Genomic DNA, 14,279 nt, shown 5'->3' with positions numbered 1-14,279 from the left:
GTCGATATCTGGACCTTTGTCTGCGTACTTAAACGAGCGATGCTTATGCGAGTTATATATGAGCCATAAATATGCAAAGATAGCCACTGCTGTGCGCCTTACACGAGGTTCGACCAGGGCGAAACGATCACCAGTAGGCGTCGTCCCTCGGCTCCACGCCAGCAAGCCTAGCTCCCGATACCTCTTTCGCCCTCTTTTTCCTCTCCGCATCCCACCGCTCGAACCACACGCCCATCTTCTTCCGGCTGGACTCGCTCCCCACATTCACGGTCGCGATGATCCTTCCCCAGTCCACTGACAGCGCGAAGCAGGTGAGCTCAAAGAACGACGAGTGTTCCGAGTACGGCACGCCGTATAGCTGAAGGGTGGGCGTGGAATTACGCATGGGCCGGAAGTGCGTGTAGTCGAAGGTCCGTGACTGCGAGCGGGATATGACGGTAGGGATTGGCGGTGCAAGGTCCGTGCCGGCGGGTGCGGTGAACGTCCAGCCCGTTGGCCTGAACGCGATCGCACGGGAGAACGCACCCTTCCAGCGCGCGACATAGTCCTTCAGTCTGTCGCTGCTGACCATGCCCAAGGGCACGAGATGGACCGTGGCGTCGAGCGGATCCTTGGTCAGGAGCGATTCAAGTTCCGAGTCGGCCTGACATCGCAGGATAGCGGCCTTCCGGGCGTCGCAATATACCTTTGATGAGAGGGCCTTCGCGATCGCTTTGACCACCCGTTCCTTGCCTATCGAATATGTCCTGGAGATAGGTACAAGACGATAAGCATCTACCAACGGGAGCAAAATGTGACTAACCCTACGATGACGAGGATGCGGTTTTCCCCCGCCTTCGGAACATGTGTGCCGTCGTTCTCCCTCTTAGGTTGGACGGTGACCCAGCTCGTCACCATCCCCAACCCAGCTTTGAACTTTTCGGACGTGGACTGATCTGGTTCTCCGAAGACCTTCCGCCTTGCAAGCTCAGCACACGCGTCGATCACAAGCTTCTGCGGGGGGAAACAATACTGAACAGCCCCGTCAGTACACGTGCGACACATGACTCGTAAAGGCGCGTCTCAGGAAATATAGCCCACCTTGAGATCCAAGTAGGTTGTATCCAGATAGACGACATCAATCTTCTTTCCCTTCACGGCGGGATGGTTCACATGCCTAGGTGAGGCACGGAAATCACCACAGTGAAGGTACCTGAACATGCGCGCTTGTTTGGTGGCCTTGAATGTCGAATTTGAGGGTACGAAGGGCGAATTGTAGTTACTATCGCCAGCGTTTACGGTCTGCGGTCCTTCAAAGAGGAATAAGCACGATCCAGGACCTGTAAGCCATTCGTCAATGACACTCGTTTGTACCGAGGCCCCACGGAACAAGCATACAGTGATTCGCATCGAGCAATGTCACCTTCACCCCTCCTGTGTTGGGGATAGTGGTCTCTTGGTCAAAAGGCAGGAAGTGTACCCATTTGCGGTCAACACCGAGCATATGGATGATCAGTTTGCCGGTACACTCCGAGCAGTAGATTGGCCCAGAGCGCCATGAAGAGGATAAGTTCGTGTAGTGATCCGAATGCGCATGGCTGAGCGAAGAGAGGGAGATAATGTCAGGAATATGATGAGACCCTGAATAGGTTGGCGACTCACGTCAAGAAATAGGCGGTGACGCCCGGTATAGAACCATACCGGAATGCGTCCACGGCAATCGGCATGCCCTGCATTACCTTATAGAACGGGGCTTTTCGCCGCCCACCGTTCGCCTTGGTCGGCCTAAAATTGCGGTCTTCGGCAATGGTGGCCTCTTTCCAAGCTTCGTTCTCCTTGTGGGATGACATAAGCATAGAAAAGACGTTATCGTCTGGTGTGCTCTTCGCCCTTCCCTTCCCTTTTCGATCTGGGGCACCTTTGTTGTTTGGAGAGAAGGTCGGAAACAAAGGTTTCTGCAGAGCAGATAATGGCCGGAGAGGTCTCGGCGACGAGGAACGGCGCGTAGGCGGTAACGATGTCGTGTGAGGAGGGGTAGGTGTAGGTGTCGATAGATCGTCTATACAGGCGCTGACATGTGTCCGTGAATCCTGGAGCTCTCTCAGCATTTTATGTTCGGTAAATACGGGGTGGATGAGACGCACTTCCGAGGACATACCAACGAACGATAGGCAACAAATGGGACATTCATCAGGGCAATCTCGAGCACAGCTTGGCGACTGTCCTTGAGCGGGTTCTTCAGGATCATTCGTGGGGAGAACGTCTGGGAGCTCGTCATCGTCCTCTTCCATGTCCTGATCACCACTCAGGTCGATGTCCACCATCTCGTCGTCACCCATTCCCCACTCGTTTTCTTCTAGACTTGTTAGATCTATGAAGTCTGATATCGGCCCATGGACGGATACCAGTTGAGGCTCGGACACGTCTGGTGCGGGGGTGCAGTCTACCTCTAGCATGCACGGCTCAACAACAGCAGGGGGGCATGGCGTCGAAGCCACTATTGATATTGATGATGGCACGTCGTTGGGACACGGACTCGGAGATCGCAGCAAATACGGCTTGCCAAAATCGTAGTCCACTTGGCCTGGGGGTGTCGCGTCTAATGAACTCGACGAAGTGCTCGCGAGTGGGTGATGTAGAGCGGTCTCCAAATAGTTTCTAGAAGGATCTTCAGAGAGCCCCAGACAATCGACGCCAGAGTCCTCGGACTTCACGTTGGCTGGGCCACGCCCAAGTGGTTGTTCCTCGTCCGAGTCAAGTATGATCACATCCTGGATAACTTCCTTTGCCGGTGTTGCCTTTGTTCTCTTGTGCGGTCTGGCCGGCCCTGGCTTAGCAAAGAAGTCATGCAATGTGGATGCCTGAGCCGAGTCCTTTCGTTTCTTTGCCATGAGTTTGTGGAAAGATAACAGAAAGAAAGAGAAAGCCCCGTTGGATAGGGGCTTCACTCCGTTGGTCACGCTTACTGTATCGGGATCGCGTGCGTCCACCCGTCCGAACACCCTGCCCTCTGACTACATCGTCCACTGCGGCGATCATTTCTTTTCTCTGCACACAGCGAAGGCCGGATAGATGGCGCAGGGCATTTGACTCCACTAAATGGACTTACGGATCGCACAGCAAGAAGAAGCTACCGCCCAAGCAAGCTCGAGTTCCAGCACCAACGCCCACAGCACCAGCACCACCGCTCAGCCCGAATCCCGAGCCACTCGATCCAGCGCCCGCGTCCGAGCAGCCAAGGAGAAAGAGAGGCTTACTACCGCTCGCGAGTCGTCCGACTTATCCAGCATCACCGCCGTCGATAGCACCGGCAGCATCTCTCAACGCATCACCCGTTCTACAGTCCAGGCATCCAAAGCCAAGCGTCCCCGCGATCAAATCTCAGCTAAAGGAAAAGGCAAAGAGAAGGATACGGGATCCGGCGAGGATATTGCCTCCAGACCGAGCAAGAAGTGCGTGTTGGCTGCGCATACATTCCCGCTACATCTACTAAACCGAGTGATGTCCATAGGTCGCGTCGTGCCACTTACCCAGTGACCGCCGGAATCTCCATCCAGGAACCCTCGCGAGACACCAAGGGGAAGAAGCGCGCTGCTCCTGACAGCATCTCCGAAGACGAAGACGCCCACCCAGCTGGCTCGTCCTCCATCTCTGCACCCGTCAAACGCACAAAGACCGCCGCCGCTTACTCTCTCCGATCCAGAATCGATACTAGCACTGCCACCGTACCGTCCGCCGACATGCCTCGCAAAACCAGGTATGGCAGATCGTATTTTTACCCATGTGTTCGCACGTTCACGCCACCTTCAGAACCTCGCCCCCCAAGGGCAAAGCTGCCTTGAAGAGCAAGATATCTGGTTCCAGCTCCTCGCGCACCGAAGATGATGATACATACTCGATGATGGATGTGGACCGCAAAGCCGAGGCTGCCGAAGGTGAACACGCCGAAGGCACTCAAGCCGAAGTCAATCGTGACCCCGACGACCGCCCGAACGAGAACGATGACGAGGAGAACGATCATGACGATGATGGAGAAGGTGATGGCGAAGAGCATGGCGACCCAGAGTCCCCTCAAGACCACGCCCACGGACGCCCTGCATTCGATGATCTCACTGCAATGGCGATTCTGGGCGACTACGGGAGACTTGGCTCGTTCATGCTCTCCATGTCAACTCGGATCAAGTCCATGTTGGGGAACATTAAGATGAGCGCCGACCCAACAACGCGGCTGATTACTCTCCAGGAGCTGAGCGAGTTGTTGAGTATGAGTACGGAGGACACATTGGCCGGAAGCTTCCCGGTCGAGGGTTATGTGAGAGAATTGGTGAGGATCTTGGGCGGAAGTGGGAATGCTGAAGGCGAGGACGGCGAGGACGGCGATGATGGAGGGGAAGGGGATGAACAGGACGAAGACGCTCAATTAGCCGCTGCCATTGCGATGAGCTCGGGAGGCGCTTTCCGCGGTGACGAGAATTTGGAGGCGCAAGTGCTGGCATGCAGATGCTTGGCGAATCTGATGGAGGCGCTTCCTGGCGTAGCGCATACGATCGTCTACCACGGCGCGCTCCCCGTCCTCTGCAGCAAACTTCTCGAAATATCCTACATCGATCTTGCCGAGCAAACGTTGAGCACGCTGGAGAAAATTTCGGAGGAGTTTCCCAGCGCAATCGTGCGTGAAGGTGGATTGGCCGCGCTGCTCTCGTACCTCGATTTCTTCTCCATCGCAGTGCAGCGGACCGCGCTTCAGGCAGCCTCCAACTGTTGCCGCAACATCTCGTCCGAGCACGTCTCCATGCTCCGGCCCGTGTGGCCTATCATCCGCAACTGCCTGTCGTACTCTGACCAGAGATTGGTCGAGTATGCGTGTCTGTGCGTTATACGCGTGATTGATTCCTATCACCGCAGTCACCCTCAGCTTCTCGAAGACCTCGTCGATCTGGAATTAATCAAAGCGGTCAACTTACTTCTGCTACCAGCGGGTGGTAGTCCCCTGATTGCCGCAAATACTTTCACATTGTTGTTGCGTGCCCTGGCGATATCGGCAAAGGCGAGCCCGAAAATCACCATCACCCTGCTCGAGGCAGATATCGTGTCGACCTTGTACCAGATCTTGACCGGCGTCCTTCCCCCTGCGAGTGAGGGCCATGAGGAACAGGGAGAAGCAAGCGGAGGCCAAGGCCTCGGAGGTGGTTTAGCAGACATGACCGTCATGGAGAACTTGGCGCATAGGCCAAAGGATCAAATCGAAGAGGCTCTCAGTCTCGTGTCCGAGCTGATGCCGCCTTTGCCCAAAGGTGCGTTGAAGCGATGTCCTTAGCTAAAGCCATATGACTGACTTGCTTCGAAGATGGCGTGTTCGACCACAAGAGCTATACCGAGAAGTCGCTCTCTCGTATGGTCAAGGCCAAAGCCAAAGCCGATCGCGCCGCTGCTCGTCAAGCAGCTGCCAATGCGGCGGCGAGCGTGTCTGGTCTCGCTATTGACACGCCTATCAGCGGCTCTGCTCCCGTAACACCCTCCGCTGATGAACCTCCTGCTACCGAGGTGGTCCCCGTCCCCAGCTCCGAGCCTTCTCAGAGCAACAGCGACGAGATTGCAGTGGCAAGCCCCGTTGCCCCGCTCGATAGGACGGAACTGCTGAAATCGAAGCCGAACTTGGTCGGCCACTTTATGCGACTAATGGTGCCAATCCTAGTGGACGTTTATGCCGCCAGCGTGATCACCCCTGTGAGGGTTAAAACCTTAACAGGGCTTCTCAAGGCTGTAAGTTTCCAGGATGACGACGGCCTTCGGCGCGTTCTCGAGGTGAGGAAGTTCATTATCATGTTGGCTGAATGCTGAATTTGGCATCAGTGTGTTCCTGTGGCGAGCTTCGCGTCGTCAATTCTTTCCTCTAAGGATCATCCATCGCTTGTTATCGGTGCCCTTCAACTGGTGGAGATGTTGTTGACGAAGGTGCCGGAAGAGTACAAGCCTGCCTTCCATCGGGAAGGTGTCTTCCACGAGATTGAGGCGTTGGCTTCTCGAAACCTCCTTGTTTCCAGATCAAAGGACAAGGACAAGGACAAAGAAGCTAAGGACGCTCCTTCTTCGGTACTCCCGCCTTCGGATCTTGCATCCAATGCATCCATGCCTCCTCCCATTCCAGTTGTGCCATCCTCCAAGAAATCGTCGTCCAACACTCTCGACCCCGAGGATGCTGTGACACTAAGAGCGAGGGTGACCCGTTTCAAGTTCCTCACGGACGATATGACCAAGGCTGCGGATGGCACCATGAAGGCACTTCAGCGTCTCGCGGAGAGCCTATCACCAGTGGATGCCTCGGAGGAGCAGATTGCAGAAGCATTACAGGCTCTGGCTAGTCTCTTCGCATCGTCATCAGTCTCTAGCTTCGAGCTGCTGCAGAGTGGTGTGGTCGATTGCCTTCTGAATCTTGCAACTGATGAGACCCGCCAAGGTATGTAATAGATGATTCCTCCGCAAGCCGCAAGCCCTACTTATCATCTATCATCTATTAGTGAGTGTATCCCGACGACAGGAGTTGCTCTTCGCGACGTTCACCGTGAGAAACGCCGAAGAGGATGTCACTCCGCTTGCTGTTCTGGTGAAGAAGTTACAGGAGAGCTTAACGAGGATGGAATCATACGAGGTCATCACCGTTAGCCAAGGTTCCGATGACAACAAGCGGAGCTCCCCCTCCCTGTTGGCGCGGCAACTCCGCCTTCGTCTGGTTGCCGCGGATGATTCAGACATTCCGCGCAACCTGAACAATATGGTCGTGTCTATCCACGCCATCGCCACATTCCAGGCTCTGCACGATTACCTTCGTCCACGTGTGTCGGGACTTTTCTCCGGCAACTCCCGTTTGCTGGCAGCGGCTTTGGCTAGCGGCTTTGGCGCGGGACCATCATCATCCCGACCGTCTCTCTCGGAATCGCTGCCTTCGTTGAGCGCTCGACCTGCAGATGAACAAGGCAGCTCTGCTTCGGCGCCCGCGCCGACTATTGCGCGCAGGCGCAGTCAGCGGCTGAGCGCGAAGAGAATTAGCGCCAACGCGGAACCTGATAGCGGCTCCTCGGCTTCTACACCAAAGATTGCAGAGGCGTCTTCAAGCAGATCCGCTGAGAGCGTGTCCAGTATTTCAGGGCCATCACCGCCGCCTACCGCTTCAGATCCTGCGGGATCTACTACTGTATCCGCTGTCGGAGCATCGGAAGCAGCACCGAGTGAAACCCTGGTCGGTGGAGAAGAGGACCACGACGTATTCCCCGACGAGGACGTGGATGACGAAATCATAGACGACGATATGGACCCGGATACCTCCATGAACGAGAAGACGATTACACTTTCCTTGGTGGACGGTAGGTTTCTCCTCTCCGTACGAGTCCCTTTTACTCACGTCGCTCATTTCGTTGAAGATGGCTCGAGGGTGGAAGCAAAGACGCCTGACGGCACTAGGGTAGCGACACCCAGGGAGACAGTTACGCCACAGCCTCGCAAAGCCTCATACGCCGCAGCATTGAAGGCGAAGCCGACGGACTGGCATCTCGAGTTCTCCATGGATGATACGACGTTACCTTTAGATCTTACTATCTATGGTGCCATTCACCAACACGAGTTGCGCAAAAAGACGGGACCTTCCATTCCACCGAATATGATTTGGCAGGGCATCTATACTGTCAAGTTCAAGAAGGTGCCAGGCCCTGCTCCGAACCTCGAGGGTGAGTTGTGCTCTTTGTCTCGTTGACTGATTTTTGATGATGCGTCGGTAGATCGCAACGACGATGGCTTGGCAAGAAGCCGATCACCGAATTTAGTACTATCGTCATTACCGGAAGATGCTTCGCACACAAAGATCCTGCGCCTACTTCGCGTGATTCACAAGCTCAACCAAACTGCGGGCGAGAAAGTAGTCATGCAGATCGATGATGGCGTCCTCGCCGAGTCGGCCTTTGTGAACAACAAATTAACGGCGAAGCTCAGCCGACAATTAGAGGAGCCGATGATTGTAGCAAGGTCAGTCGAGGACAACACAATCTCGGAACTTACGCTGAGGCATGTACTAGCTCTTGCTTGCCGGATTGGGCCCTCGATCTGCCCCAGCACTTCCCCTTCTTGTTCCCCTTCGCAACACGTTACAACTTCTTGCAGTCCACGTCCTTTGGCTATGCGCGCCTCATCCTCAAGTGGCAAAGCCAGCAGACTCGAGGCCAGGACTCATCTCGCCGGGATGACAGCATCGCGTATCTTGGACGACTCCAACGGCAGAAAGTCAGGATATCTCGGAAGCACATTCTTGAGTCGGCCATGAAGGTCTTTGAGCTTTACGGCTCGTCTTCTTCGGTATTGGAGGTGGAGTACTTTGAGGAGGTTGGAACAGGCCTCGGACCAACACTGGAATTCTATTCCCTGGTTTCTCGGGAGTTCGCGCGACGCACGTTGAAGCTCTGGAGAGACGCTGATGTCAATTCGCCCGGTCTCTACGTGCAACATCCTACTGGCTTGTTCCCAGCCCCCATAAGCCCAGATGACGCGGGCAACGATGGCACGCAGTAAGTCGATATCTCGTATGTATATGCGGCTTCTCATGCAACTTGCCCGCAGAAAGCGGACGCACATCTTTCGGGTCATTGGGCAATTCGTCGCCAAGGCCATGCTTGACTCTCGTATCATCGATATGTCGTACAACAAGATCTTCCTGAAGCTTGTGCTTGGGGAACAAGTCCCATTGACCCTAGAGACCCTCAAGGTATGTTTGAGAACATTTACCTTCGTAAATGCATCCCTGAACCAGATTCAGCTCGTCGACGCGGATCTCGCGAGCTCCCTGAGCAAGCTTAGGAGGATGGCGAAAGCGAAGGAGGAGCAGGAGGTGATTCATCTGCAACTTGTCACTATTCCCGCCACTCACGCCACCATACGCAGCCCGCAGAGAATGTCGACAAGGCGGAGTCCGTTAACGTTGAGGATCTCGCCCTTGACTTCACGATTCCTGGCTATGACATTGAACTCAAGGCATGTGCATTAGATTATCTCGTCCATCACTCTTTCCTGACGTATACTCGATAGCCTGGCGGCCGCGACATCGCAGTTACCGCGGACAATGTCGAGGAGTATATTGAATCCGTAATTGACGCCATCATAGGCTCCGGCGCCCAACCCCAGGTACAGGCGTTCCGAGAAGGATTCTCCAAGGTGTTCCCCATTACCGACTTGCAAGCCTTCTCTGCCGATGAGCTGGCCATGCTCTTCGGCAACACGGACGAAGACTGGAGCGTCGAGACACTCAGCGAAGCGTTGAAGGCGGATCACGGCTTCAACGTGGAGAGTCGTGCCATCCGCAATCTGGTCGAAATTATGGCTGCTTATGATGCGCCGACTCGTCGTGGCTACCTCCAGTTCATCACCGGAAGTCCGAAGCTGCCTATTGGCGGTGAGCTTTGGCTAGCTCATTGCGGGCGATTTGTTGCTGACGATCCCTAACAGGTTTCCGTGGACTGAACCCCCCGCTGACTGTCGTCCGCAAACCGCACGAACCCCCGCTTACTGCGGACGACTACCTGCCCAGCGTGATGACCTGCGTCAATTATCTCAAGTTACCGGACTACAGCTCGAAAGAGGTTATGCGAGAGAAACTGCATACAGCTATGAAAGAGGGTGTAGGAAGCTTCCACTTGTCGTAATCATCGCTTTCTCTGTGTACGTCGCTTTGCTTAATGTCTCAGGTGTCTCCGTCCATGTTATGTATATACGTAGAAGACCAAGCCTCAATGTAATAACTCCCATGGAATGCTCCTTTCCTAGACTCGTACACGATGTTGAATTCGACAAGGCGGTATGAGGCGGGTTCTATGTGCGAGGAATACAGCGGGCCTCGGTATATCAATCCCTTTGAGTCCAGTACAACCAGCTTCAAAATTACTCCACATCCTCTGCTGTGGTGATGTGCATGCTATGTCATTTTGGGTGGAGGCATACAAAGCATGGCATGAAATGGTGGATATGTGAAACAACAGAGCCGAAAACCTATGCCTCAGCTGCCCGCTGCCGCCTGCGGACATCACGCTCCTCAGCGATGGAAAGCTTGGTACCCTTGCCGCGAGGCAGAGACACCCAAGGTTTGATACCCTCACCGATGACGAAGATGTTGGATATCCTGGTTCGACGATTAGTGACACTGTTGACACTACGCAAATCACAACTCACCGGGTGGCGAAAGTTCGGTCAAGAGTGTCCTTGACGTGGACAATATCGAAACCTCCGACGTGCTTCTCGCGGTGGACGATGACACCAGCACGGCCCATGTTACGACCACCGGTGACCATGACGATGTTGCCGGTCTCGAAGTGGACGAAGTCAACGATCTTGTTCTGCTCGAAGTCGAACTTGACAGTGTCGTTAGCCTTGATGGCAGGGTCGGGGTAACGAATGGTGCGGCCATCGTGGGTGATGATGTAGGGAACACCCTTGCTTCCAACAGCAACCTTGCGCACCTTGAGGAGCTTGTAGGAGGCCTCCTCAGGGGTGATGCGGTGGATGGTGAAGCGGCCCTTGACATCATACAGGAGACGGAAGTGCTCGCCCGACTTCTCAATGGTAACAACGTCTGGACCATGTATGAGAACCTCGGATTTCCCTTCTTTCGGAAAATAGCGCACCCATGAAGCCAGTGGGGTAAGTAGCATCGGTGCGGACCTTGCCGTCGACCTTGATCAAGCGTTGCATGACGATAGCAGTCACCTCACGGCCGTTCAACGCGTATTTCAGGCGGTTGCGAAGGAAGATCATGAGAGGGAGCGACTCGCGGAGCTTGTGAGGACCGGGAGAGGGACGGGGAGCCTATTCCGGTCCGTCAATACACCATTTTCCGGAGGAAATGTTAGGGACGTACGTAGGTTCCACTGAGCTTGTCAAGCATCCACGAGGAGGGCGCATTGAGGCGCTTCAAGTGCTTTTTCGGTCCTCGTCCCTGGTATATGAGAGATTAGCGCGTGGTTGCAAAGGGTGGTGCACAGAAAGTGAGCATCAGGCCGAGCGACATCCGAACAGCTAGTCCTCCATCCATCGCGCTGAACCATAACATCCAGCCATCCGCGCCATGTACGGTCGACCAGAACTTCGTAGATGCATCCCGGAGCAGTGTAGCAGCGATTCACTAACCATCTTGACTGTCTTGCGGGTGGGGGTGTCGGCGGCTTGCTTGGGAAGGCGACGAGGGCAGGGGATGCAGTGGGAAAGCTGACCAATCTTGTCCCATCCTCGTAGCCTCTCCTCTCCTCTCCTTGCTCCTCCTTCGCTACTACAACATACTTGTCGTTCTCTCACTCCATGAAATCATGCCATTGAGGCCATCATGGGATTTTTTTGTGAACGAATAGCAACTTCATTGCATGAGGTGAACTGATATCCGGCTTGTTCGCCGTGCGATACGGTTCAACCTCTTTGCGCAAGCTCGCTATGTAATACTGGATTATCACCGACACCCTGCTGGAGACTACCCTTCTGGATGCATTGCATCAATATCACGGGAGCCGTGAACTAGTAATACATATGATCAAACGCACGTTCAGTTCACTGCAGCCAGCGACGCTCGTGGTATGACGCACATGCATATGGCGCAGCATGGCGCACAGCATACGCAGTCAGGTTATCTGGGTGGCCTCTGAATCTCGACTGTGCCTTGTTGCACTTCCTTCCTTTCATCTGTGCCAGATCAGCGTTACAGTAACGATGCCAGGACTCGCAGACTTACCCGTGGAACTGTTGCTCGATAACCTGCTACCCGCTCTCACCATTCCTGATTTGCTCAGCCTGTCGCAGACAAGCAGGTTCTTTGCGTCATTGGGCGACGATGACACCCTTTGGAAACGGAAGCTCGCGCAAGATTTCAACTTCACCGGTCAAGGGACCGCACGAACAAGCGGATGGAAGTTCATCTACAGAGGACTCCGCAAGCCAAAGGTCTTCGTATGGGGGTCAGTGAGCCGCTTCGTTTCCTGTTTCCCAGATCGGGTTTGACTTCGTACCAGGCAGAACGACAACGGCAGACTGGGCTTGCCAGGGCTACATGACCGGGACGTTCCCGCACCCGTAGAATTGAAAATCCCAGGTGCTCGCATAGTCGCTCTGGCAGCGGGTGGAATGTAAGGCGTCGCGACGATCATCTATGTGCATACCTGACGTTTCGATAGGTCATTCCACGCGATTGACTCTGAGGGACAGGTCTATGTCTGGGGCACTCTGGACGGATCGTCGTATTCTCTCCAGAATGACGGCTATGCCAACCCAAGTAAGGAAGCTCCGAAACCGATGAAACTCGAACTCCCTCAACCAATCCGCTCGATCAAGTAGGTCGTTGTTGCTCTTACGTGCCCATGTCTCTAACGTGAGTACAGCTGCGGTCGCCTGCATGCTACGGCTCTTGCAGCAGATCTCTCCGTATACTCTTTCCTGTCATGGGGGCTGCCCTTCAAAGTGAACAGTCATCTCCTCGACTTGTCGGACCCGGACTCTACTCCTCGTCAAGTCGAGAGTGGCTGGGCTTACTCCGCCGTGTTGACCGAATCGGGCAACGTTCTAGTTTGGTGGCCATTCCTGCCTCCGGATGACGAGCCCGCGGAAGGTCTGATGAAAATGACTTCGCCTCCCTATCTTTGCTGACAATCTTGAAACGCAGGTCAGCCCGAAGGAAGTCACATCGGGATTGCTCATGACCTGAAGATGGAGGAATTCGACAAGAAGGCTCGTGAGGGCGATGATCGATTCAAGGTGAAATCCAAAAAGAACTCGTCCGGCGTGGACTCGATCCCGTGCATACTATGGGATCTGCGGTTCGATCCCTTGATGTCAGCATCAATGTTTTCGTTCATGAGCCACGCTTGACATGATATATCCTTAGAATCCGGCCCCCGCCCGCGGCGGACCTGCCTGACTTCGATCCTCCTGTTTCGAAAGAATGGGAGGACAAATGGACTAGGCCCTCCATTGACACCGTGAAGAACACCAACATTGTCAAGATTGCTGCCTTGGACAACGTGTTGATGGCCTTGACGGACAAAGGTCACGTACTGCGGTGAATACACTTTGATTTCTTGACTCAACATTTATCTCACCCCCGTGCCAACAGTTATCGCGGTTTGAGCAACGCCGAAAATGCGCAGCAAGGGCGTTGGGAATATGTGAACCCTCTTTCACGGCCTGGCCTCGTTCCATGTTCTGATGTGCCTTCTCAGATGCCTTATTTCAGTGAACTGAAGAAGATAAAAAGGCACCCCACCTACTCCGACCCCAAAGACCCTGCCGAACACGTAGAACCACCCAAGCAGATGCACATATCACACGTAAACAGATGGGCTTTCACAGGTCAAGTGGTCTTTGACTAAAGACAATATTCGCAGATATCCGGACATTTCAACACGTTCATTGCATATTCGCCTGCTACGGGTCCATCGAGCACGTCCGTTGTACTGATTGGCAAAGTTGACTCCAGCCCGGACGCGATGCCGGACATACCTCCCGCTCTCCAGAACCGGGACGTCATCGCGGTATGCATCGGAGACTATCACTACGGAGCTCTCACGTCCACTGGTAAGCTCGTGACCTGGGGCTCATATTCTCGAGGGGCTCTTGGACTCGGCGACCCGAGAGAAATCCCAGCCGGTGCTCCGGGAGGATATGCCGAGGAAAGGCAGCGCCTCGCCGCCATTGATGGGCGGCGCCCAACCCCTGCGAACGTCAATGTGCCGTCCGAAGTTCGCTTCGATCACGCCGCGAGGAAGCAGGGTCGCGCTCGTGAACGGTTTTGCTTCCATGCTGCAGCCGCTGGATGGCACTTTGGAGCACTGGTCATTGATCTCGACGTACGAACTCATGTTCTCTTTGGTTTGCATTGGTGCTTAATCATTCGATTGCAGCCCGATGACGAAGCGGTCTCCGAAACACCACAACTCATAGAAGATCAGGAGCTTGACCCTGAAAACTTGCCTGGAGGCAGCTGCTTCCCTTTGCCATCCCAGACTCCAGGTTCGTCTCCATAATTCCCGGGTGTTGTTGTCTGACGGCTACCAGGTGGCCCTTTGATGCCAATTATTCCAGGGGGCATCGTTCCTCCTGGGCAGTCTGGACACGTTATCCGCGGTCATCATAGGGGCGGTCCATTTAGGATTGGATTCGCCGGTAGGGGCAGGAACATCCATCCCGGCGGGAATGGGAACGCTCCTAACCGAGGCAACCCGTCGTGAAAACAAATAATCTACTTGTATTTCATTGTATAGAGTAATGCTCATGGATCTTCATCACCG

The 14,279-nt window shown here is 54.5% G+C and overlaps 4 protein-coding genes across 4 annotated transcripts; 2 read left to right on the top strand and 2 right to left on the bottom strand.

Annotated features, from left to right (window-relative positions):
- Nucleotides 1-127: 127 nt before the first annotated feature.
- PUNSTDRAFT_113037 (DRMBL-domain-containing protein) lies at nucleotides 128-1,835 on the bottom strand (the record flags this gene model as incomplete). The annotated part of the gene is made up of 5 exons (XM_007382802.1): nucleotides 128-746; nucleotides 803-1,011; nucleotides 1,081-1,319; nucleotides 1,378-1,577; nucleotides 1,642-1,835. The coding sequence occupies 5 exons, from the start codon at nucleotides 1,833-1,835 to the stop codon at nucleotides 128-130; spliced, it is 1,461 nt and encodes a 486-aa protein (XP_007382864.1).
- Nucleotides 1,836-3,022: 1,187 nt separating this feature from the next.
- Nucleotides 3,023-9,759, top strand: PUNSTDRAFT_120033 (uncharacterized protein). Its single transcript, XM_007382801.1, has 14 exons — nucleotides 3,023-3,431; nucleotides 3,491-3,736; nucleotides 3,790-5,273; nucleotides 5,327-5,784; nucleotides 5,833-6,436; nucleotides 6,498-7,340; nucleotides 7,398-7,700; nucleotides 7,752-7,995; nucleotides 8,046-8,531; nucleotides 8,584-8,728; nucleotides 8,780-8,851; nucleotides 8,905-8,994; nucleotides 9,049-9,412; nucleotides 9,466-9,759. Exons 1-14 carry the CDS (start codon nucleotides 3,079-3,081, stop codon nucleotides 9,660-9,662), a joined length of 5,889 nt encoding a protein of 1,962 aa, XP_007382863.1. The 5' UTR covers nucleotides 3,023-3,078; the 3' UTR covers nucleotides 9,663-9,759.
- A 31-nt stretch (nucleotides 9,760-9,790) lies between these two features.
- PUNSTDRAFT_143106 (40S ribosomal protein S4) lies at nucleotides 9,791-11,169 on the bottom strand. The gene is made up of 5 exons (XM_007382800.1): nucleotides 11,140-11,169; nucleotides 10,871-10,948; nucleotides 10,638-10,818; nucleotides 10,186-10,585; nucleotides 9,791-10,135 (listed from the first exon to the last, which is right to left on the bottom strand). Exons 1-5 carry the CDS (start codon nucleotides 11,140-11,142, stop codon nucleotides 10,006-10,008), a joined length of 792 nt encoding a protein of 263 aa, XP_007382862.1. The 5' UTR covers nucleotides 11,143-11,169; the 3' UTR covers nucleotides 9,791-10,005.
- A 527-nt stretch (nucleotides 11,170-11,696) lies between these two features.
- PUNSTDRAFT_51826 (RCC1/BLIP-II) lies at nucleotides 11,697-14,223 on the top strand. The gene is made up of 10 exons (XM_007382799.1): nucleotides 11,697-11,954; nucleotides 12,009-12,122; nucleotides 12,171-12,326; nucleotides 12,375-12,601; nucleotides 12,656-12,824; nucleotides 12,878-13,051; nucleotides 13,106-13,157; nucleotides 13,212-13,319; nucleotides 13,377-13,838; nucleotides 13,893-14,223. Exons 1-10 carry the CDS (start codon nucleotides 11,710-11,712, stop codon nucleotides 14,013-14,015), a joined length of 1,830 nt encoding a protein of 609 aa, XP_007382861.1. The 5' UTR covers nucleotides 11,697-11,709; the 3' UTR covers nucleotides 14,016-14,223.
- Nucleotides 14,224-14,279: the final 56 nt, after the last annotated feature.

The sequence above is a fragment of the Punctularia strigosozonata genome (assembly GCF_000264995.1).
Source record: "Punctularia strigosozonata HHB-11173 SS5 unplaced genomic scaffold PUNSTscaffold_5, whole genome shotgun sequence".
Classification (NCBI taxonomy): domain Eukaryota; kingdom Fungi; phylum Basidiomycota; class Agaricomycetes; order Corticiales; family Punctulariaceae; genus Punctularia; species Punctularia strigosozonata.
The sequence above is the reverse complement of the archived record's forward strand: the minus strand, read 5'-3'. Positions and strand labels throughout refer to the sequence as shown.